The 22,761-nt window shown below is 50.7% G+C and overlaps 1 protein-coding gene across 3 annotated transcripts in view; it reads right to left on the bottom strand.

The window, feature by feature from the left end:
• Positions 1-3,655: 3,655 nt before the first annotated feature.
• The window catches only part of SEPTIN11 (septin 11), a 69,177-nt gene continuing 50,071 nt past the window's right edge, over positions 3,656-22,761 (bottom strand). For 2 of the 3 annotated variants that reach the window (XM_053940214.1, XM_053940212.1), the window contains 8 exons: positions 21,269-21,464; positions 20,046-20,232; positions 18,216-18,377; positions 16,502-16,598; positions 15,397-15,565; positions 12,036-12,168; positions 11,433-11,620; positions 4,866-8,293 (listed from right to left, as the gene is read on the bottom strand). In XM_053940214.1, coding sequence (XP_053796189.1) covers positions 8,278-8,293; positions 11,433-11,620; positions 12,036-12,168; positions 15,397-15,565; positions 16,502-16,598; positions 18,216-18,377; positions 20,046-20,232; positions 21,269-21,435 — 1,119 coding nt within the window. In that variant the 5' untranslated portion in view covers positions 21,436-21,464 and the 3' untranslated portion in view covers positions 4,866-8,277. Of the gene's footprint in view, positions 4,500-4,865; positions 8,294-11,432; positions 11,621-12,035; positions 12,169-15,396; positions 15,566-16,501; positions 16,599-18,215; positions 18,378-20,045; positions 20,233-21,268; positions 21,465-22,761 lie in introns of those variants that run through there. The other variant, XM_053940213.1, reaches the window with a different exon arrangement.

Here is a 22,761-nt window from a genome sequence, read left to right on the forward strand (position 1 = left end):
AGTCCCTGACCTTCTCATCCCACAGGTCAGTTTTACAAAGCCAGGCTGCTGAGCAGGCTCAAGGTGTTAGTAGCACACTCCTAAGCAAAGCACCCTGTCACTGCAGGATTGCCCCAGTTCTGAGGCTCTCCGTGTCCAGCCCATGGCATGTTACACATCTTTCCCAGTTAAATTACACCTGCTTCTCCCCATCCCCACACTCTTTCTCCCTCGGGTTAAGGGCATATTCCCACATTCCCTGCTTGCAGCATCAGCACACAGGCACTCACAGATGCACACAGGGAGAGGAGTTGGCATGAGGGTGGGAGCAGGGAGCCTGTGCCAGCTGGCAGGGGCCTGGCTGGAACAGCAAGGAGGGGAGCTGGGCCTCAGGAGAGATTTGGGTGCCACTGGGGCAGTTTGCTGTCCCAGGTATGCAGCAGCCACAGATGTGTGTCACTCTGAGAAGGTAACTGTATCCTGGTCACTGTTTCCCACTCCCAAAGCCACAGGACAGGAGCAGGTCATGCACTGCCCCAGCTTGTGCCAGCCTTAAGGGAAGAGTTCTGTCTTCCAAAATGCACCCAATTAACAGCATCACTGTGGCTCTCCCAAAACTGCCCCAAACCCTTCCCAGCCTCCTTGTGCTGCCTGGAGCCGGCCAAGCCACAGTGCTGACTCTGTGAGCTCTGGGAAGCACCGGCAGGGGCAGGACTCAGCATCCCTGGCTGCCGAGGCAGCTTTGCCGCTCCCCAGTCCCGAACACGGGCACGCCCCAGCCCCGGGGGATGCAGAGAGAGACAGACACATCTTATTTCCTTGCTGCTGTGCACAAACCCACCCCAGCTCCCTTGTGCCAGGCAACTCCAACACAACAAGGCTCAGGCACAAAGCCTGCCCCTGGTCCAGGTGGGCCACCTCTGCAGTGTCCTGCTGTCCTGGCATAGGCCCTGGATGCTTGGCACTCGACATCATCCCGTTGGTTTTGCTCTTCCCCTGGAGCAAGTGCAGCAGCTGCCCCCCTTCAGCCCCGCCCTGCATGGCCCCCATCACCTTCAGCAGGCTGACTTCTATGCTGTTCCCATTGCTGGAACACAGGGCTGTACTGGAGCACTGCCAGGGCTCCTTGTTTCCCACAGGAAAACATTCCCTGATGCCTTTGGCTCCTCATATTCATGCAACCTTCCCACAAGCCTCATGGCACCCCAGTGCTTCACATGACAGACCTGCCCAAGATACCAACGCAGGGTCTGCACTCCAGCGGGGCCCAGAGCAGTGCAGGCCAGGAGCCCAGCATCTCCCACAGGAGCACTGGGATAAAACCACTGCATTCCCAAACCCAAGCGTTTGCTCAGCACCCCAAGCCCAGGAAGCTCCCCAGGCACAGCAGCCACATCCTGGTGGAGCACTGCTGCTGTTCCCAAGCCTGTAGCTGCAATCCCAGCTCACCCTCACACACACTGTGCTGCTCCCCACAGCACCCCGCTTCCCTGAGCCTCTGAAGGATTTGCTCTCCAGACACGAGAGCATGGATCTTCTGCAGCAGCCACGCAAGGGTTAACGCCAAAGCACAACTTTTCAACCGGGAGCGGAAGAAGTGGCTTTCCCAGCTCTACTGGGGGACACTTGGTGACAAATAACCTCCCTGAGCCGCCCCCTCCCCACGCTGACACCTCTTCCCCAAGAGCTGCAGCCATGCAGGAAGCAGCTGAAGGTCACGTCGCCAGCCCTTGTCCCAGCCCGGGGGTGTGGGAAAGCCCCCACCAGCCTCTGGCAGCTCCGCCCCTCGTTCCACAGACTCCGCTGGCAGCGTCCGTGCCTTCTGCTCCCTTCCCTTCGCCTTGTATCCACCACCAACGGAGTGTGACTGCTTTCTTTATGGACCTGTTCTCCCTAAATCTACCCTTAAAAAACCCCAAACCAACCGCAAAACCTTCTGCTGACAACCTTCTGCAACAACCCGGGGCAAAAAAACCCCGGGAGTTTAGTACCTGCTCTGCAAGAAAGCTACTCCATGTAGCTTTTGGATGTTTTGAGCCCATTTCCTTCGAGCCGAGTCCAGTTTGTGAGGATTTGGTGACCGGCAGCTCGCGCGCATCGCCATCGAGCTTTCGAACAGTCACAAATTTGGGCTGCAGGGGACCTCTAGAGGTCATGTGCTGCCAGCTCCTGCTCGCAGCAGGGCTGGATCCTCCCTCACCTCTGCCTTTCTCTCTCCAAACGGAGCCGCCTCACCTGGCACGTTGCTGCTCCATCCCAATTCCCATTGGTGCCCTTCTCTAACTCCGCTATGTCCTCCTGCAGACACGAGGTCCAGAGCTGCAAGCAGGACTCAAGGCACCAGCACAGCAAAACTCTACAGAGCTGCAAAATAAAGGCAGTCCGTGCAAGTATCAGCATTTGGGTTGTGCCCACCTGATTCTCCTTAGGCTTTTAAAGCAATTCCATTGGGAGTTTAGAAGGAACAACAACAAAGAGGTGTGAGACAGAGGGGGACGTAAGGAGAGGATTCCCTCCCTGGAAGATGGTCCCACAGAAGCCTGCAGTGGCTGGGGGGGCTGCTGGGCAAGTAGTCAGCAGGGTACCTGGGCAAGCTGCAGGCTACCATGGCTGCACAGGCCACAGCCAAGGCCCTTGGGCCCCCAGCAGTGGTCGCTGACACTGCAGACTGGCACAGGTGCCACCACTGAAAGAAAAGACAGGCTAAACTGGGCATTTAATGGGCAAGGCACGTTCTCGGTCAACAGCGCCCACGTTTGTGTGCAGAGAGCCCTGGGCCAGGGGGACACTGGCCTGCATGAGGCACAGGAGGGGCTCAAGCACCAGCATGCCCTGAGCCCCAGGGGCCCTTGGCTGCACGGTGAACCGCTATTTTCAGGCGGCAGTTACTCACTATTATTTTTCTGAAAACCTGCAGCTCAAATCACGGCTTTTTGGTAGGGATGGTGGCCCAGGGCACACAGGGAACCCACCCTGCAAGTGCTGGTTCCCAGTTAAGACAAACAGTCACAGAGTTCTGCAGAGCACGACAGAGACAGACACAGCCCAGGTTTGTGTGCTCACAAGGCTGAATTGAACAGGTTTCTGACCTGGCCATCTGGTGAGAGGCACTGGGCACCACCTGAGGCCCCTGCAGCCTCGAGAGCAGGGCAGGCTCTGGTTTTGGTATCACTGCAAATGCTGTCCCAAGCTACACTTGTGCAAATATTCACAGCCCTTCAGGCTGGGCAACGGCCAGCAAGTGCAGCTACACACCAGGGTACAGCACACACTCAATAACCTTTTTGAGTTTATCTATAAAGTCACTTCTTTGGTTGCAAAAGTTTCCAAGACAAGCATTCTTTCTTCCACCTGGCTGCAGGGAGCTGACCCTTGTCACTGAAGAGTGCTGCAAAATACTGTGCTTCTGAAAAAAACCCCAGCAGCCTTCAGCAGAGCCCCTCAGCAGCAGGCATGTCACACACCGACTGCCAGAGGCCAAACCTAGACCAACTCAGGGTAGCTTCACCTTGGCAGGTTAAAGGAAGGGAATTCCTTGATTAAGGTTCACAGATGCAAAGAATAAATCACTAGTATTCGGTTAAAAATCAAAGTGCATCACTCTACACAAAACAACATCCCAAGAGGCTCGGGCTGCCTCCTTCCCTCCATCCCAAACCAGCTGGAGGTCACTACACACATTTACAGGTTTTGTTTTTACCTTCAACCAATCCTTTGGCACTTCTCAGACTTTTCAATTGAGTTCACTTCCAAAGTAAACAAGGTAGAAATTTTAACAACTTGCCCACATTCAGGACTGTTAAAAAAAAATAATCACTCATTAGGCTTCATGACAACAAAATGAAGCCCTGGATCTAAGTGCGAGCCACAGCAGCTCAGCTGTACAAAACCAGAATCCTGCTCTGCCCATAGCGAGGCACAGCCAGAAAATAAGGCCTTGACTGTCCAGGACAGGCTCCATCAGTGCCACAGGATGGGGCATGCACCGTCACACAGTGACACACTGAGAACATCACCAGTTCTGTGGAGAGATTTCCAGCCATGCCAGAGGAGCGCAGGACACCCTTGAGATGAAGCTGTGGCTTGAGGCAGAAATTAAATCCTCCAGCTACACACACTCAGCCCCAGTCTGCCATTCTGTGTGTCACCAGCAGCGCGTGCATGTTATGGCAAAAGAAAACGGGGAGGGAGGCAAGAAAATCCAACTAACCCAGAGCAACGAGTCACAGTGTGGCCGAGCTCCCTCCGGCAGCCGTTCCCTCTGGCAGTGCTGGAAGCCTGGACGCTGTCGGAGGCGCGCCGGGAGCGGGCAGATCCCGCACAGACACACAGCACAGCACACCCTCAGACGCACGGGTGGGAACAAAGGGGGAAGGAGAGGAGGGCAGACGTGATGGAGGAATGAGATGGCTCTTCTCCTGGCAGGGGTGCCCGGATCCGCAGCTCTTCCAGTGCCCTACGGTCCACTGGGAGAGAGGGTGCGGGGGCTTTGGCAAGGTGACGGTTACATAAAGAAGAAGCTACAGAAAAAGAGAAAAACAGAAGAGAAAAGAAACAGAGGTTCAGAATTGAAATGAAAAAGTGAGGGTCAGGGGGGAACAAAGGAGGAACAACATTTTAATATAAGTCATGGGGGAGGGAATGTACCGGGCAGGCGTCACACACATCACCTCTGGCCTGAGCTCCCCGGGACACAGGCTGAGGTGGGGAACAAGCTCATGACCACCACAAGAAGCGACTGACAAACACCAGCACGAACCTACAGAGGCACCTCAAAGGCACAGAACAACCTGCTGGACAGGCAGAGGCTGACAGGTGACCCTCCTGTCGCCCCCACCACAGAATGGCAACAGCAAACGTCACAGAGGCCACGCAAAGACCAAAGCTTTGGGTAAAAATATATTTCCTCTCCCCACTTCAAGTGTTGGCACTATTTGGGTCTGCAGCCTGAAGCATATACAAGAAATAACTGAGCTTATGCTAGAAGGTTATTATTCCATCTGTAATTCAAAAAATGAAATATTTTAACATCAAATAAAGTGACAATATCTAACAGATGCATACATATCATTTGCATTAACACTGTATGTAGGTTACACAATTGTTTAGTTACAAACATGGGTTATTTTCCAATAGCAAGGTAATAAAGTCCTACATCTATGGTTTAAGGCAATCAGGATATTAAAAATACAAGATTTCTACCGCTGTTCACAGCTTTGTTTCCCGTTAATTAAAAAAACCCTTCATGTTTGTAGAGCTCCGTGCTGGCACACGCTGGCGAGAGCACCACAGGTATCACACCCTGCACACGCAGCCCGGGCCCTCGGAGAAGGGACACAGAAGGGGACTGGAGCCACATGGACACATCTGACATGCTCACACACAAAAAGACACTCCCATCTGCACTCGGACGGGTTGGGAGAAGCAGAAGGAGCGCTGCCTGCAGAACCACGGGTCCTGTTTAACATGGACGTCCTTGCAGGGAGACACGCAGCTCCCTGCTGGGATTTCAAGCTGTCAGAAGCAGGAGGGGGTGACAGGAGTGGCAGCTCTCCAGCTGGAGAGGAGCCCGGGCTGGGTGCCGGTGCCTGCTTTCCGCTGTGGCTCCTGGAGCGCCGCAGGAGATGCATCTCACGACGATGCATTTCACAACCACGAGCTCCAAGGGCACCTTCCTACTCACTGCCCTCCCTCAAAGGAACTGTGTGATCCCCAGAAGGTTCTGGGGGAACAAGCCCTTTATCCATCTCTCCCACTGCCTGCCAGACCCACATGTGACCCCTTCTCTACAGAGCAGCCAACAGCCCCTGGCAGAGACCTGGACTGTCTTTGCTTTTCCATTCTGGGGGTTTGCTTCATGCCCTAGGAACATCACCATCCCAGAAAAAGCTCCTTTCAGCGTGCTTTCCTGCTCCTCTGTATTAGCCTAAGGACTGAAATCCACCTTGTGAGGAACATGCAGTTTTAGAGGAGTTTTAACCGCCCCACTTACAAGTAAGTGGACTTGGAGAACCTCCCAGAAAAGCACAGCTGCTCTCCTGTCAGGAGCGAGGCAGGAAGGGTCAGTCCCTTCCTGCTGTACTTACATGCAGAGGTGAAAGCACATCCAGCCAGACCTGAGCGCACCATTCACTCCACGCACATCAGGGGCTACTGGGAAAAAAGGCACGGGGAAAGAAAAGCAACAAGAGCAGCAGGAACAAGCTAAACATGGCCCAGGGGTTCAAGATGGGGGAAAAAAGTAATTTCCATCTCCTCTGGCAAATAAAAACAAAACAGTACCTTTGACATCTTCAAGTTTGTGGTTTATTCCCAGTTTCTCCAACACAGCTTGTTTTCTGCTGGAGAAAAGCTCAACCAAAAAGACACTAATGCACTTGGCCACAGCTTTCTGTCAAAAAGGAAAAGCTCAGCTCAGCTGATTTCCCCTGCTAAACATCCCTTGAAGGGCTGTTAAATGAAGCAGGAGAAATAAATGTTAAAATTAAGTTTTCTACTTGGCACAAAACAGTGGTAATTAAGAAGATGACATGCACAGAGGCAGCTGAAGCAAAGCATATTGCCACAAGCACTCCGTGATGGGCATGTGATGTGACTGTAAAAAACTCATGCAAACAACTCAAACTTCTTCTTTCATAACTCAAGATTTTAAAGCTGAGTTTGCCAGAAGCCACAAGAACCAGAATTTCATTTTTCCAACTAACCCTGCAGCAAACCTATTTAACCTGATGAAAAGTGCATAGTTGGCAACTCCGGGGCGGGGGGGGGGAACCCCAAACAAAAAAAAGCAAAAACTTAAAAAACCTAAAATAAATTTAATTTTTTTTAATGATAAAAAAGTCAACTGTTTTATTTCCAGCTTATTTATCCAATTTTGCTGTCTGTCCAAGACATGGTACATAGATATCCTCTTCCTGAAGCCATGTTTAAGCAGTGAGGGTTAAAAAGCAAGACAACCCATAAGCTAGCCTCCAAGCACTTCCCAATCCAAGACCTGAGGAAAAAAGGATGAAAAGAAGTGGGAATTCTGCCTTTTCTTTTTCGCCCAGAGAAATTCCATCCGGAAGCAGGCAAACAGCTGTAGTGGGAGACTCAGGTAGGAAGAGTTCAGTGTAAGAAGGCTTTTAAGAGACTGCCTAGCTAGCAGCAGAGCAAGTGCTGGCTGTGCACTGGCAGAGGAAGAAATCCAGGAGTCACAGGGTAAGCACAGCTCCCCACTCCTTGGGAAGGAAGGGAAAGACAGTCTGAAAGCAATGGCATGGGAAAAAAACACTTTAAACAGCCCCACTTTCACTGTCTGCTGGCCGGAGAGCGGGGCCTGGCTTACCCTACAGCTCCTTAGCGTGTCCTAGGGACACCTGAATGGGACATTATTCCTGCTGCAGGAGGTTTGGGGGCCAGTGCAGTGACTGTTGTCCAGGCACCTTCTCTCCCATGACCTGGAATTCTGGATCCCACATGCTCCTGGAAGCTCCAAGAGGATGCTAAAGGCTCTGTCTTCCCCCTGCCCAGGCATTTGAATCCATGAGGGCTGCTAAGCCTTGTCAAGATCCCACTCATTGGAAACGAGGCAGAATTTTAAGGGAGGCTCCAAAGGTTTGAGGCAAGTAGAGCAGTGCTGGGAATGGTCCTTCCCCAAGGCAGCCGCAGTGCTCGGCCGCTCCGCTGAGCTGGAAGGGAGGCTGGAAAACCAGGCCAGCACAGGCCAGGGCAGCCAGCTCGGAACAGGAACTAACACAAATTATCATGCAAATGTCACGGCATGCAAGGTCAGTTACACTTGGTTATCTACACACACCCCCCTCCCTCTCCCCTGCGGGGACTGGGGCTGCTGAACGCAGCGGCAGCTCCGGAAGGAACGTGGGTCAGAATAAACTCCAGCTTCAGCCATGGCCTGGGCTGGCTGGGACATTCCTACAACACTCATTCCCTGGGGCTCCCACAGCACAGCCAGCAGCACTGAGGGCACCTGAGCCAGCCAATACCTGAACTGCTGACATCCAACTCTGACTCTTGGTTCAGACTGGGGGCCAAAAATAATTTGCTGCTGATGGTTTTGGTGAGAAAAACGCATGGTGCCATCATTATTACCTCGTCCCTCCACCCACCCCTGAACTTCCACTCGCATACAGTCCTGCACCCAATCCCTCTTCCTTCTTGTTCCCACTATGTTATTAGATGAGTTAATAGTTATTCATGTTAAAAAATGGAAAAAAAAAATATAAAATGAAAACAGATGGCAGAGACACATTACTGCAAAAGCAGGTGAATGCAGGAACATCCTTGGCTCGACAGGCTTTATGTGAAGCTTGCACTGCAAGTTAAAAAAACAGAACAAAAAACAAAAAAGTTAGCACTAATTGAACTCAAAATGCAAAAAAAAAAAAAAAAATAGAGAAAGCCAGGAGAGCCAACACCAGCAACCCGCTCCGGTGGGTGGGCATGCAAATGGATTATGGAATTACAAAGAAATTCAACCTCAAGGCTGGGCTCTATTCCAGCCTATGACAAGCAAAAGTAAAAAGAAAAACTGGGGAGACAGAACTACTGAGCAACAAACGCTGTAAGCTGGCCCAGGTTACAGCCTGTCACCACAGAAATTGGTGGCTTTAGGGCTTATTTGTTCCCAGCTGGGACATGGGTGCAGCTTGGGGTACTTCCCATGGGCATCCTTGCAGGAGGGTAGCTCAGGTATCTCACACCTGGACACCAGGATGTCTCCAAGCACTTCGGCTTTCACAGCCAGGTCAGATCCTCCAGGCACCACCAAACCCCTCTTTTTGCAGGGTGTTGGGCCAGGCCCTGACATGTGTGTTGCAGCTCAGGGACTGCTTTGGGATAAGCATGGTCTCTGATGGCCAGACCAGGCACATTGGACTGGAAACTTAAGTGGAAAGGAAACAAAAAAAGGGTTCACACTTGACTTCCAGAAGCAGCTTTAAATAAATGGAGACAGAAGCCAAACAGATGGTCCTGGATCCTGGGGGGCTGTGGATGAGCAGCAAACACAACGGCACATGTTGAGGCATGTGGCCATCTAGCCAGCAGCAGGCGAGCACCAGAAGGCTGCTTGCCTCTCCCACTGGGTCTGCTGCCAGGAACTCTCTCCAGATGGGTCAGGTTGGAAGCAGAGTCCCCTACAGCAGGAGCTCAGCTCCATGTCCAGGCCAGTGCCTGAGTCTCCTCTGCAGCCACCCCTTCAGCGCCCGAGGGACACAGATGTGCTGTCCCCAAACACTGCTGCTGTCAGACCAGAGCCCTAAACTATTCAGATAAAAAAAAAAAGAGTACAAGCTAGAGAGTTTCTGGAGGAACAGTCTGGAAATCAGGAAGGCCAAGCTCTCCCTCATGGAGTCAGGCCAGCAGCAGATTTCACCCTGAGCCTTCCCTCTGGTATGCACAGCACAGTGGAAAGTCTCTCTCGTCCAAATCAGAGAAATCCGATCCCACCTTGAGAAAATAAAGCATTCCCATGAATTACTTTGTGGGAGGCTGCAAGGGTCGGGCATGGCAAGGATTTCCTCTGGCAACTGCACAAGAAGCACCGCAGGCCATGGCAGCAGAGAGAGAGGCTGGAAGCCTTAACTACACAAACTGCAGCTCCACATTAGAGTGCAAGGAGAAACTGAAAGCCTTTAGAAAACCAAGGTGAGCTACAAGGCAGGAGCATCAGCATTTCCCTTTAAAGCCTCTGTTAGTAACTCTGTCACTAGAGAACACCTGCAGCAGGTACAGCACCTGGCGTGGAGCGACACAAAGGACACACTAAAACACGGGCATGTTCCTCGAGGCTGGATTTCTGTGAATGCAGCAGCAAAGCAGAACCTGTGTTTGTCACGGTCGCTGGGAACAGCCCTGTCTCACCCACAAGGCTGGAACCAAACAGGAGCTCACACTGACACCACCCAAAGGGACACAACTCCCCAGACCATTCTGTACTGCACTGGTCCTACAGCTAAGAGATGAAAAAAATCTGACTGCGCAGTTCTTAAAAATATTAGGCTACCAACTCTGAGGGATAAGGACAAGGGTCTTTGAAACTTTCTATTCTTTTTCGGGAATGCATCGCCATGTCTGAGATCTCAGGTGAGAGAAGACGAGTGTCCCAGCTGTCTGCAGCAGGGTGTTTCAGCATGCCTGGGCCTTAGCTGCTGACACTGGCTGGCTCCAGTGCTCAGCCTGACGCGCCTGGGTCCAGTCTGTAAGGAGTTCTCCCCGAGCGGAGCGTGCAGCACACAGCGCTCCACAGCAGGGCCCTGGCCACGTCCTCAGCCAGCACCAAGCAGCACAGCTCCATAGGAGCTACATCAATTTACAGCAGCTGAGGAAGCAGCCCCAGGCCCTCCCCACCTGCCCGGGCAGCAGCGGCCAGCGTCGGGCAGCGACAGGGGCCACCAGCCAGGGGCAAAGCTGTGAAACCCCAGGGCATCTGCAGCACAACTGCTGCCACACAGCCCAGGCCAGGCTGCAGCTCCCAGCCTGGGAGACACAAGTGTCTGAGCCACACCTCTGCTGGCACTTGGCTCTTCCAGGGGTGACACCACCCGTGTTACTCTAAGGAACACCCCCTTCTCTCTTGGGCAGTGAAAGCAGCGTGGAACTGTCATTTTTGTGTGTGGGTCAACCAAGTGTTTTCCAGTGAGATTGGCTGCACCCCCAGCTTTCCCAGTGGCAGGTACCAACTAAGCACCCTTAGCACAGGTGACTCACTATGGACTTGCATGAGCACCCTCTCACTAGGAATGGGAAAAGCCAGGGGAGGGCAAGGGGTTACACTCCTAAGACACAAATATAAAATAGTAAAAATCAGTGCCATGATCTTGACTAAAAGGTAAGAGTTTCTTAGCTTATTATGTCAACTTGATACAACCACAAATGCCATTTAACTGCAATTACGGTACCGTAGGAGTTTGTTTTTCTAAAAAAAATACAAAACCAAAGCTTCTCGTCTTTAAAGCAAGCTTCCAAGTGTTCACTTTTGGCACTAGCATTCCCCATGTAAAAAAATAACATGGTGGTATGGGTTTCTAATTTATTTCTACTTACAACTATAACCTTAAGGAATGGGAACTGGAGACTACCGGTGAAATAAAGAACAGGTACCAACTCCCTTAATAATTCTGGCTCAGGCAGATAAATCTGAGTCCAGAACATCCCATAGTTCCAGAAGATGCTGGACAGATCACAAACCAAAACTCCACCATCCAAATTGCTCCCCCACACCAGTCAGACTTGAAGATAAAATTTGAAGGTACTCCTCTAGAGAAAAATTAAGATCATGTCCCTGGCCCACCCTTTAGAAAAAAAATATTTTATTTGATCAGGCTGAGAAAAGGCCTGTTTCCAGTCTGGTGATGGGGCAAAGCAAATACAGACATGCAGCAAGAAAGAAAAAATCAACCTCCCAAAACTTGTAACAAACCCTACAAAGGGTATGGGTGACAGCCGCTTACTTTTTCTTGTCCTTGTCTTTCTTGGTTTGTTGAGAACCTGCCTGCTGAGCCTGTGACTGTAATAGCTGAGCTGCTGCCTTCTTCTTCTGAAAGTTATTCAGCTCTTCCTCAAGTTCCTTCTTTTTGTCTTCCACCTTTTTCTTCTCTTCTTGGTGAGTCCTCTTTAGGTGGTCAAACTTTTCGTGAAGCTGCCGGGACAGAGACAGTGAGAATCTGCTGGGAACAGAGCAACGTTCCACCCCGATTTACTGGTAATGATGCCCCAAGTGTTCCTGCTGGCACTGAGGCCTCCCTGCACTGCCATCAGCCTGTCCCCTGCAGGTAACACTCACTGGCACACACAGAGCAGGAATTTCCATTGTTGTAGGAACCCAGCAGGCCTCTGGACACTTCCATGCCCCCATATTCCACCCCTCAGTGCTTTGTACCTAGTGGATTCTATCAGGCTCGCGCAGAGCAAGGGAACGTGGGCACTGAGGGCTGTACTCTTGTCTGCACCTCTGCAGCAGCACAAGGAGCAGCTTCCTGCCCCAGCAGGACATTTTCTGTAACAGCCCGGCCCCAAGCCCTCCCCGAGAGCCCTCTGAGTTCCAACACACTCACATCCTTCTCTGCTTCCTTCAACTCTGCTTCCTTCTCCTTCACTCGCATGACAAACATCTGCCTCATTTCATCCTCCTTCTTCTGGAGTTCGCCCAGGAATTCATTCCTCTTTGCTTCATAAGTCTCTTGGAGACTGTTAAAAGCACACAAAACCCAGTCAGAGCAGTGTTTCAAGCACAGCCAGGAACCTCCAGCCTTTGGAGACCTTAGCACTTAGGTTGCCTTGTCACAAAACACGGTCAGAGGCTCCATCACCTCCGCGAAAGCCACCCCAGCTTGCTATAGGTGGCAGCAGCGGGAGGCGAATGGAAAGGAAGAGCCGAGCTCCCTGCTCAGCTCCCGTGCACACAGGCTGACTGTCCCCCAAGAGAAGCAGCCTCTACCTAAGCGCCCGCAGCAATCCCCAGCGGTGATCCCTCGGAGCCACACCGCCTTCCCTTCTCCCTCTGTTTGTGCCAAGTCTCCTCGTTCCAAATGCAAGATTTGTGTAGCAGACCTGGGGTGAAATCTGCCCCCCCTGTAGCTCATTAGGCTCGACACTGACACAGAGCAGAACTCATTTCCACTACTCATTGCTAATAGATTCAGATCAGGGGTTTGATTTAGATTAAGCCACCCTGGGAGACCTCCCTTTCTCCTTAGGCCTTTCCAAACTATCAGCAGCCTTCCTACTCCAAATAGCCACATTACTGGACTGCTTCACTCCTCCTCTGCTCCTTGGCATTCCTTCATTTCCCTGACACTGAGATAGGCAGTGAAGATTTGGGACATAAAATACATTGTCCATGTACCTCTGAGATTTTTAAAGCCTCTTAGGAACTCTAAATGTCAAATTCCTCTTTTGTTTTATTCCTTAAATGGATTTGGATAGCCCAGCCATAATGATAGTGTGGGAATGATAACTATTTCCCCCAAGAGGCATTTCTGAAAAAGCATTTTTTAAATGAAAACTCCACTGAAGTCACACACACACGTTGCATCCGTGTGCCTAAGGAACACATTAACTGTTGGGCCAGTGGAACATCCTAATTCCAACAAAGTCAAGCTTTTACTTTTCCTAGCAGTGTTGGGGGCTTTGATGCCCTTTTTATTGGTTGGGGTTTTTTTAAGGGGATGCAATATTGAGCTGGAGAACACAACTTGTCAGATTATGCCAAGCCTTGTATTTAACTCTGCTAATTAATAGGCACTTCACTTACTTCCTAAAATACCCTCCAGACAGGATGCCCAGAGCTGTTCTGGCACAGCACTGGCCGCCCCAGAGAAATCACACCATTCCACATGACCACACCAGCTTCCTACACACGGAAGCAAAAATACCGATTCTAAAAGCGACAAAAATCCTTCCATGGGAGAGCAGGGCAAGAGCTATCTTTGGATTCTCAGCTACATGCAAAACCAGACCTCTCACAGCACACAGACTTCAGGAGACTCAAAACAACATCTCCCTAAAACTCAGCGCTGGATTTAATCCTCTGACTGTGGACACTGAAACTTAAATTCCTAAGCCCTTGTGAAGGATCTGGCAAAGCCCGAGGGCAGGTGAGCCTTTGCTGCTCCGTGAGCACAAACTCAATCTGCAATTAGTGCCACACTGTCCTAGGGAGCAGCAGAGCTTCACGGAGCAAAATGGGAAGCTCTGCACTCATTGGATCCTGCACTGCAAACCACTTCTTCCAAAGCTCACTTCCAAAAACACCATGCCGGGCGATGGGCAAGCAGGAAAAGCCTGGCAGGCGTGAGAGGGCCTGGGGCTTCCTGTTAAATTGTCCCCAGTTCAAAGCTTCATTCTCTGCCACAGTGACTCTGACTTCCAGAGGAGCCAAGTTCTCAGAGAAACTGGCCTGGCAACTCCCAGGCTGCATGTGGAAAAAAAACCAATTACAGCCCTAAGGAATAACAGTCTAAACCAACTGGGATCCCTGCAGCTTCTCACAGGCAAAGACGACAAGGGAATTGGCTTTTAAGTACACAAACATATAAACCTAAACTATGAGAGTAACTTGATTTCCCAACACACCCCCACACACTGAAGGACGCCCTGGCAAATATTATTTGAAAAAGGAGTATTTTGAGAAGCTTAACCGGAGCAGCAAAGAATCCAGCCCACAACAGACAGAGGACAGCAGAAGGGTCTCTGTGCAGAGAGATGCCCCATTTCAAGGATCTGATGCCTGCTGGGATCCTGGTGCTCCCTCCTGACCTTTTGCAGCCTGGCCAAGCAAGGTGGGGGGGGGGGTCCTCAGACATCACCAGTGCCCCTTTTGCACACCTCACACAAGCCCCTACATGGTGCCAATGGTTCGCTGGGACCTCCTGCCCTGCTCCCCCCCCGGGATTTACCAAAGGCTCCCTGCTCCTGGCTGATGCAAGCTGGCTGAAGGGCAGCAGTTCCTGTGGCTCCCAGGGCCAAGATGCAGGGAAAAGCATCCTTTTGATCCCTGAGCTCAGAGAGAACATCTCCCTCATTTCAGATATACATCAGCCTCAGCCAAACAGCTTGGGATCATAGGGTTTGTTTGTTTATTGGAGGGAAAAGGCATCCAGAGTGAACTGCTCTGAACTAGCACGTACCAGATGGAAAAATTCTGTACATTTTCATTTCCTTTCTACTTATAGCTTGGTCAAAAGAGGCCTCGTGTACAGGAAGCAATGGAAATTCCTCAGATTCCTCCAAAGGAAGGGCTGAGTCCATCTTAAGCCACTGCTCTCCAGAAAGGAAATCCAATAAAGCTTCACACTTGGGCTTAGTAACAGAACTGGGCTTGACTGACTCCAGCAGAGTTTCTGCTGCAGAAGAAGTGCAGCTGCATCAACTCAGCAAGCCAGAAACAAGACCCCACACCAATGCCAACCTCTGAAACACACGTGTGTTACAGGGGCAAACCACCACCGGTGCACTGGAATTCTGGCTGCCTTCACGGGAGGCACAGAGGAATGTGGGATGCTGTGAGGCAGGGGGTGCAATTACCAGGGAAAAGTTGGGGAGGAATGGGAAACAGGAAATGAAGGAAGAAAAACACTCCCTCCCAAATTCCCACACAGCTGTTTGTCCCTGGCTAATGGCTTGGGCTGCAGACCAATAAAGCTGTCTGACAGAATGAACTATGTGTGTTGAGTAATCAGCCAAACCTCAGGCATGAAATTGTGGCACCCTCTTCACAGCTCACCTTGGGCCAGCTGTGAAGAGCTCCAGGAGGGTCAAAAGAACATTTACCCCAGGACGTCCCCAATGCATGGGCCACCTTCCGGTCGCACAGACACGGCCGCGCTTCTCCTGCCCGGAATTTCAGGCAGCCCTGAGCAGCAGCAGAGCAGGCTGGCTGCACAGCACAGCACTGCCTGGCTTGCACATCCCTACCTGAAAGGTTTGCTGTCCGGATCCGTGTCCTTGAAGCCCATCTCCTCCAGCTTGCAGCGCCTGTACAGCTCGTAGTGCCGGGTGTGCGTCTGCTCCCGCAGGTCCTCCATGTTCACTCGGATCAGCATCTCCCGCAGCTTCACAAAGTCACAGTGGTTTTCATTTTCGACTGCAAAAACAACACAATATCCACAGAGAGAACACAAAACCCAGGAGCTGCGCTCCCCCCTTCCCTCGATCTGGGTCCCAGTGTAGCAAACCTCAGAGTTCTTCAGGCACACAAGCACAACTGCAAGTCAGCCCGCACCAAAACGCTTTGCTGAACTGGGGCTGAAGCCATCCCACGCCAGCACGGGCCCGAGTTCAAGGCCTGCACTGGATTTGCAAGATCTGTGCATTGCCCATCTGTCACAGGGCTCCCACCTCCCCATCCATTTTTGCACCAGCAAGGTGATGATCTGTTTGTTCACAGGATTTCACTTCCCACCCAAACCCACTCAAAATCCTAACACTCACAGGGGCTCACAGTGGCAAGGCTAAACTGAACCTCAAACTATCTGGTCCTAGTTTTCTGGGAACAGCAAGAAGACAGCAGGATAGAGGTTGAGTCCAAGACCTCCCAAACACATCAGCTTCTTTCCTAACTGTTTTTCCCAGTACCATTCTCTGGTGAATACAGCTGAAGTCCCTGAAGCTGCTTCAGGGTCAGCTGAGAAGCCAGAGAGTTTTGCAGAGCTGCACTGTGAATGCTCCCCTGCAGCTTCCTGGGCCTTTCTCCAATGGGATACACAACTGAAGCCACAAGGAGGCCATCGCCATCTCAGTCCTGTACTTCTCAGTACTGTCAGGAAAGCAAGGATTGGCTCTGGATTTCTGGCAGCTTCAGTAAAGCCTGGGCGGCAAAAAGTGCCCTGGCCAAACTCTGCCCTCCTGCAGGAAGGAGCTTTTGGCTCCATGTCCAGATGCCCGAGTTCACATCTAAGCTGTGCTCTCTCAAGTCAGATTTCAGTAAGGGCCATCCAGAGATGGAAGTAACAGAGCTGGTTATTCTTGGATCAGAAGGGGACAGGGTGAGAAGGCCTTGCTTGCGCCCTTGGTAACGTACCCTGCACAACTCCCCAGGGGTACTGCCTGGCTTTTGCCATCTTGTTGCCAATCTTCACTTCCTCGGTGCTGCCAACCACGGCAAAAGGAAGGTGGACCTACAAAAGGAAAGGGACAATGAGGCCGGGGATTTCCTTTGCTGCCTTGCCAGAGATTGTTTCTCAAGAAAGCTGTTTACTGGGGCAGCTCTGCTAAATTTAAGTTGTTTAAACGCCTTTGCAATTCGTCTGGTGTTTCAGGAAGAGCAACAGGACAATCTGGATGAGAAACCTGATCAGACTTAAAGCCCAAAATTCTGAAGTCCTAAAAACACAAGATAGGTACATATTTTCCATTTAATTACAAAGCACTACTGTCTTAAGAACGGAACAAGTCTTACAAACTGGAACTGAATTTGAACACTGAGAAAAAAGAACCGTGAAACAATAAAGAAGAAAATAAACTACATCCTCTCAGGAAGGCAAAATTCAAGGGGATTTTGCTGCGACAAAGAACTGCTAATGCTTCCTCTTAAACAGGGCAAAGCTGTGAGCAAGGGGAAGAGCGGAGCTGACCCAGCCCTAGGCTGACATGTCTGAGTCATGGAGCTCTGCTCCGTCCAGGTCTCTCTGTGGGTGTGGTGGTGACAATCTGGGATCTACTCCCAGAAGTGTGGCTGCTGCCAGGAAGGAGCTCGCCTCAGCTGCCAGCCCAGTCCAGCCCAGCAGAACTCTCCCTGCCTTAACAGCATCCAAAGGGGCTGGCTGTAAAGCTCTGGGAGCGGGAGCTGTGTCAGCCAAGCTGTGGTCACAGGCTGGGTGGGAGGGGAAGATGTCAGGGCAGAGGAGATGGCATTATCTGGCAAAGGGGTTTCCCAGCAGTCAGGCTGCACCTGAGGAAGGCAGAGCACTGCACACAATGCACCCTGGTAGAGCCACATGCCTTCTCTGTGCCAGCTTCTCCCTGCTCAAAACAGGAAGAGAGGAAATAGGGAGCTTTGGAGAGGGTCTAACATTTAGCTGGATGAGATAATTGCCCATCTACAAGCCATTGAGCAGGAAAACTCACAACAGCCTTCAAGTAGCAAGGAAATAGCTTCATCTGAGTGCACTTGCTTTAGGACTGCCACATCCCCTTGGGGCCACTCAACACCTCATTGCCAGTGACCATGAGCTCAGATTCTTCCCTTTGCACCCTGATTAAGGCCCACAGCAAAGAGCTGCTTCCCCTTGGTAATCCCCACTGAAATGTTAGGTCTAGTTTAGCCCTGAGTGCCCTCAGCTTCCACCCCATGTCTAGAAGCAGGAGAGGAGGTGAATGCCAGAGCTGCTGATGGGCTGCAGAGCGCTGGAACATCAGTGCCAGTGCCCCGCTCCCAGCGGAAACCGAAACAACGGCGGCAGCAAATTAATCACCCCCACAAAGCAGCAAGTGGTCGTTTGGGACAGGAAGGCCAAACCTCAGCTCTCTGCCCTGACCACTCTGGGGCCCTGCCTCCCATCCTCTTCCTTTCCTGAGACAGGAATACTGCAGCAGGGGAAGGATGTGAGACCTGCAACGGGGGAGTCGTGTTTGTCACACAAGGAAATGTAGCAGACCAGGTATCACCAGCCCCCAAAAGCGTTCTGGCTGATGTCTGTGCTTAAATTGCAGTTTTAAAGCTAAGCAAGACAAAGCACGGCCAGCAAGGACAGGCCTTGGAAAGGCAAGGACAGCCACCCCCCCAGGTAACATACACTCATGGTGGCATTGATCTCGGCCACCGTCTCCTCATCGGTTGGGAACTGGTAGATCTGGACGCCGTTGCTGACCAGCTCGCTCATGATTTTACTCTTGAACTTGTGCAACTCGTTCTTTGCGATGGTGTCAGCCTTGGCAATGATGGGGATGATGTTCACCTGCAAGACAGGACAGCACTTCTGCAGCACAGGACTGCACAGGTTGTGTCTCTGGGAGAGGACAGAGCAGGACATGCAGTGACAGCCCTAAAGTGCCACCAGCCAGCACCCCCAGCAGATGAACTTCCCCGGGGCTGCTGCTGCCAGCAGCACCACCTCAGGCAGGATTTCCAGGCAGCAGTGATGATGGCCTCAGAAAGAAGTCAAATACAATTTGGCAACATGCTATTTCCTGTCCTGTCATACTCCCCTCCTCATCCAAATTGTCTGGATAGGAAATGTTGTCATAGATTATTATGAGCTACTCCAAAAAAAAAAAAAAAAAAGGAAATGACCATCTCTGTGCATTCCCTGGTACTGCAGCTGGCTGGATTTCTGCAGGAGCCACACTTAGGCAACAGCCTGTCACAGACCCCGGCTTGGGGTGTGTCACCAGGGACTCCAGAGGGGCAGCAGAGCTGCTGTCACCGCACAGGATGTGGAAGCAGATGGTGCCTATCCAGCCCTGGGACACACAGGACTGGGGCTGGCAGTAACACAGGCACACTTCCCCTACCTGTGTGCCCTCATGTGCCCCTGGACATTGCTGCACTGCACCAGGGCTCACTTCTCCCTGCACAGCTCCAAGATGAAAGATCTCTTCTCTAGACAGGCTTCTGGCAAGGATAAAGAGCCTGCCTTCGTTCCCTTTCTCCTCCCTTCAGAGGGACAGCTTCTGCTTTTCATCTTGCAGGTTTGATTTTCCCTGCAACAGCAGGCAGAAACTGTACTGAGGATAACAATAATATCAACCTACGTGGAGGGATTTTAACTACAGTACTTGAAAATCCTCTTCCATTACATCACTTAATTCTGTTTGGAGTTATTAAATCCACCTTGGCCAAAAGATAGAACAGGAATGTCAATTAGCTTACTTGGGATAAATCTCCATAACCTTATTTTCGGTTGAAGAAGGCAAGGAACTGTCTCCATTACCACATAAAACCAAATCGATTTGCCTCTCTAGGAAACAAAGAACCACTGTCATCATTGATGGCCCGCAGAATCAGGATCCAATGAGCCAAAGGTGCACAGTGGACTGATTTAAATTGCTTAATCATGATGGAAAGGAGCACAGAGAAGGCTCAGTTTAGCTACTCAGGCTCTACGTTCGTACTTTAGTTATTTTTCCTAGAAGAAATGCAATCTCCTTTGAACCATGACTTAAACCAAGCCCATGAGGGTACCTGGAAGAGCTGATGCCAAGTAACATTTACTCAGATTCTTGTTTATGATGTTACAGCTAAACACCACTACATTTGCCATAGCAGATCAAATCACTGGTTTTGTCTAGTTGGATGTGGTCAGAGCGAGCAGACACAGCACTTCCATTTGTTTTTCACTGATGAGAAAGATGACCTCAGCTGTCTTTATTGACTTTAAAGATGAGCTGGGGAGCACATGGTCAAGCTCCCCACCCAAGGCAGAGCTGGAAAAGAGCAGGAGTCCAAACCTTGAAGAAATCACTGAAGCATGTGAAGCAGAATAATGACTCGTCGTAGCAGCTGGCCCAAGGTACACTTCTCATGCTTTTTGTCCACAACTCTCCACTACTAAACCCAGACATGATTTCCCCGAGCAGATGGCAAGATAATGAAAGCACTACAGGGTGACCCAGGCAGCAAGTACCTTACTGTCGAGCTTCTTCATGGTGACCAAGTCCAGGGATTTGAGCGAGTGTCCGGTGGGAGCAATGAAGTAGAGGCAGGCGTGGATCCGCGTGTCGTGGTAGTTGAACAGGGATCGCTTGATCTTCAGCTCTTCCTGCAGGTAGGCTTCGAACTGTGCGTCGATGTATTCTACTATAGGCTTGTAGCTGGGGAGACAAGGCACAGAGAAAACCGGGAAATTGGCTGCTGGGACCACACTGGCCACTGATGGACACTCGGGAGCCCTGTATGGTACAGGACAAGCGCTCCTTTCAGGACGTTCCCCACCAACCTACAGTCCCTCCTTCACAAGGGTGCCTTTCCACTTTGTGCACAGGCAAAGCACAACAGACATGACAACCCTCAATTTCAGGAATGGAAAATACACAAGACTGCTACCCTGAAAAGCAATGCATTTGGCAGTCTCTCCAATTAAAGTCTGAGCTGCTGCTCTGCTAATCTCACTAAACCACTAGATGAAAATCATCTAACAAAAAAATTTAAACATGAAATCGTGACCTACCTACCCCCTAGCTTGTCCAAAATCTCATCATCTTAAAAGAGGGAAGGGAGAGTCACAACGTAAGAGGGACTTTTCAGGAATTGAAGCCTGTGAGCAAAGCTCAGAAGATAACTGTACCATTCATGGACTTTGATGGGATCATTCTTTTGGAGAAAAAGTAGCTCATGCAGTGTAACATGTCCTTATGCAAATCAACTGTTTGTGCTTCCACAAAGAAAACTGTTCCATGTGTTTCCCCTCCACCAAGGGCAGCTTGATGGATATCACTAGATGTGTCTGTAAAATGACTGCTGCTCTGGTTTCTTGGCTTATGGAAGTTCTGTGTCTGACCACGAGACACTGAAAACCTCAGAGACACATGCAAGGAAAGCACTAAAGCTTCACACTGGGAGAAATATTAGAGAAAGCCCCATAAGGAAAGCAGAGCAAAGGAGGACTGGGAAGCCTCAAACTGGAGGACAGAGCAAATTGCACCCACCACAGCCGTATGTGCCAGGACACAATGCAGCAGGAGCACAACAGCTCTCCCTAAGCCCTGCTCCCTCCCTTAGGCAGGAGCAGCATCCAGGACAGGGAACCACCCCCAGAACAGCGAGGGACCTGCTGTCCACAGAGGGAGGCCCTGGAGACCTCAGAGCGCACCAGCACTGCGATCTCTCTCCCGGCAGAGCTCGGATTACCTGTCATCCTTGTTGATCTGATCGCCAAACCCCACCGTGTCCACGATGGTCAGTTTCAGCCGCACGTTGCTCTCCTGGAGCTCATAACTCCGCGCTTTCAACCTGACGCCGGGCTCGTTGTGCGTGGCGGGCTCGCTCTCGAACTTGGTGTTGAACAGAGTGTCCATCAGCGTGGACTTGCCGATGCCGGTTTCACCTGAGCAGACAGAGGAAGCGTCAGGACGGCGCCGCTGCTCTCCCGTGCCTCCTTCTCTGGCACGTTCGCCACGTTAAGGAGTTACTCCCCTTGGGTAGCGGTGGAATTAGGCTACATGCACATCGCTAAGCAAGATAATCCCTGCGGGAACAGATGTCTTCACAGACAGTCCCCATCTTTACCAGTGCCCCAGGACTGACACAGGAACTTTCTTTAGGGTAGCAAGTTCTTAATTCTCTCAACTCCACGTCTGATTCCCTGATTTTGTTTCAGCCTTTTAAAGGCAGTTTTGTTGTCTCAAGAAGATCATCCAAAACCCATAGTGCAACTTAAGACAATAAAAATCTGAGACACAGAAACATATAGGGAGTTCTTAAAAAAAAAAGGCACACTGCTTAAATACCAACTTTTTAAACTATTACAGTTTCACTAATCCCCGGTGCAATTAGTAACATGGACAAAAGCATTAGCCTAAATCCCATTTTTCAGTCAAAACCGTTTCTTTAGCAATTACACTCTCAAACAGCTATTGCTACCCGTGCTGTGAGCAGGGGTGGGCTGAGGCAACTCACACGGAAAGCCAAGTCCTAAACTGATGGCACAGACTGCCCACGGCTGAAGCCGCAAATTTTAGGGAGCACCTGATGTGAACTGCTGTGCTGTATGCCAGATCGGCTCTGTAGCATTTCACATCCCAATTAGAAGTCTCACAACACTGAATTTAACCGTGTCCTCTCTCAAATCACAACTTTAAACAATAATTTTTTTCAGGGCTGAGATTTCTGTTCCTTGGCCAGCTGCAGCAGTTTGCGTGAAACTTTAATATGGGGTGAAAATCGGTGGACGGGCACATTTCACAAGGAAAAAAGAGGTGGATCAAATTGCTAATGGAGACATATTAAGTCACGCTAAGAAAGGCATATTTACTTCAAGAGAGAAAGGCAATTAATTTATGCCATTTTGATCAAAGAGCTGCCTGCTAATCGGGCTGTTCCCTGCTGGATTGAAATGGTTTCATGCTGCTACGAGAGTCACGTGAGGGTTGGGAGCTCAAGTGTGCAGGAGTACAACTATTCTCTTATCTCCTCCTTTCACACACAAAGCTACAGAGAGGAGTTGGGTTTGCTAGATTTCTTTTCAGGCAGCTCACAGAAATCCTCCATTTGCTGTAGAAAAACCACAGTCAGAGGGTTGTGGGGTTTTTCCAGCTAATTAATGTAACTAATTAGAAGGGACAATACTCCCCCCTTGGAGGCTTAAACGAACAATGAATGCAAAGATGATGCTTGCAGCCTGC

This window comes from Vidua chalybeata, chromosome 4, assembly GCF_026979565.1.
Source record: "Vidua chalybeata isolate OUT-0048 chromosome 4, bVidCha1 merged haplotype, whole genome shotgun sequence".
Taxonomy (NCBI): domain Eukaryota; kingdom Metazoa; phylum Chordata; class Aves; order Passeriformes; family Viduidae; genus Vidua; species Vidua chalybeata.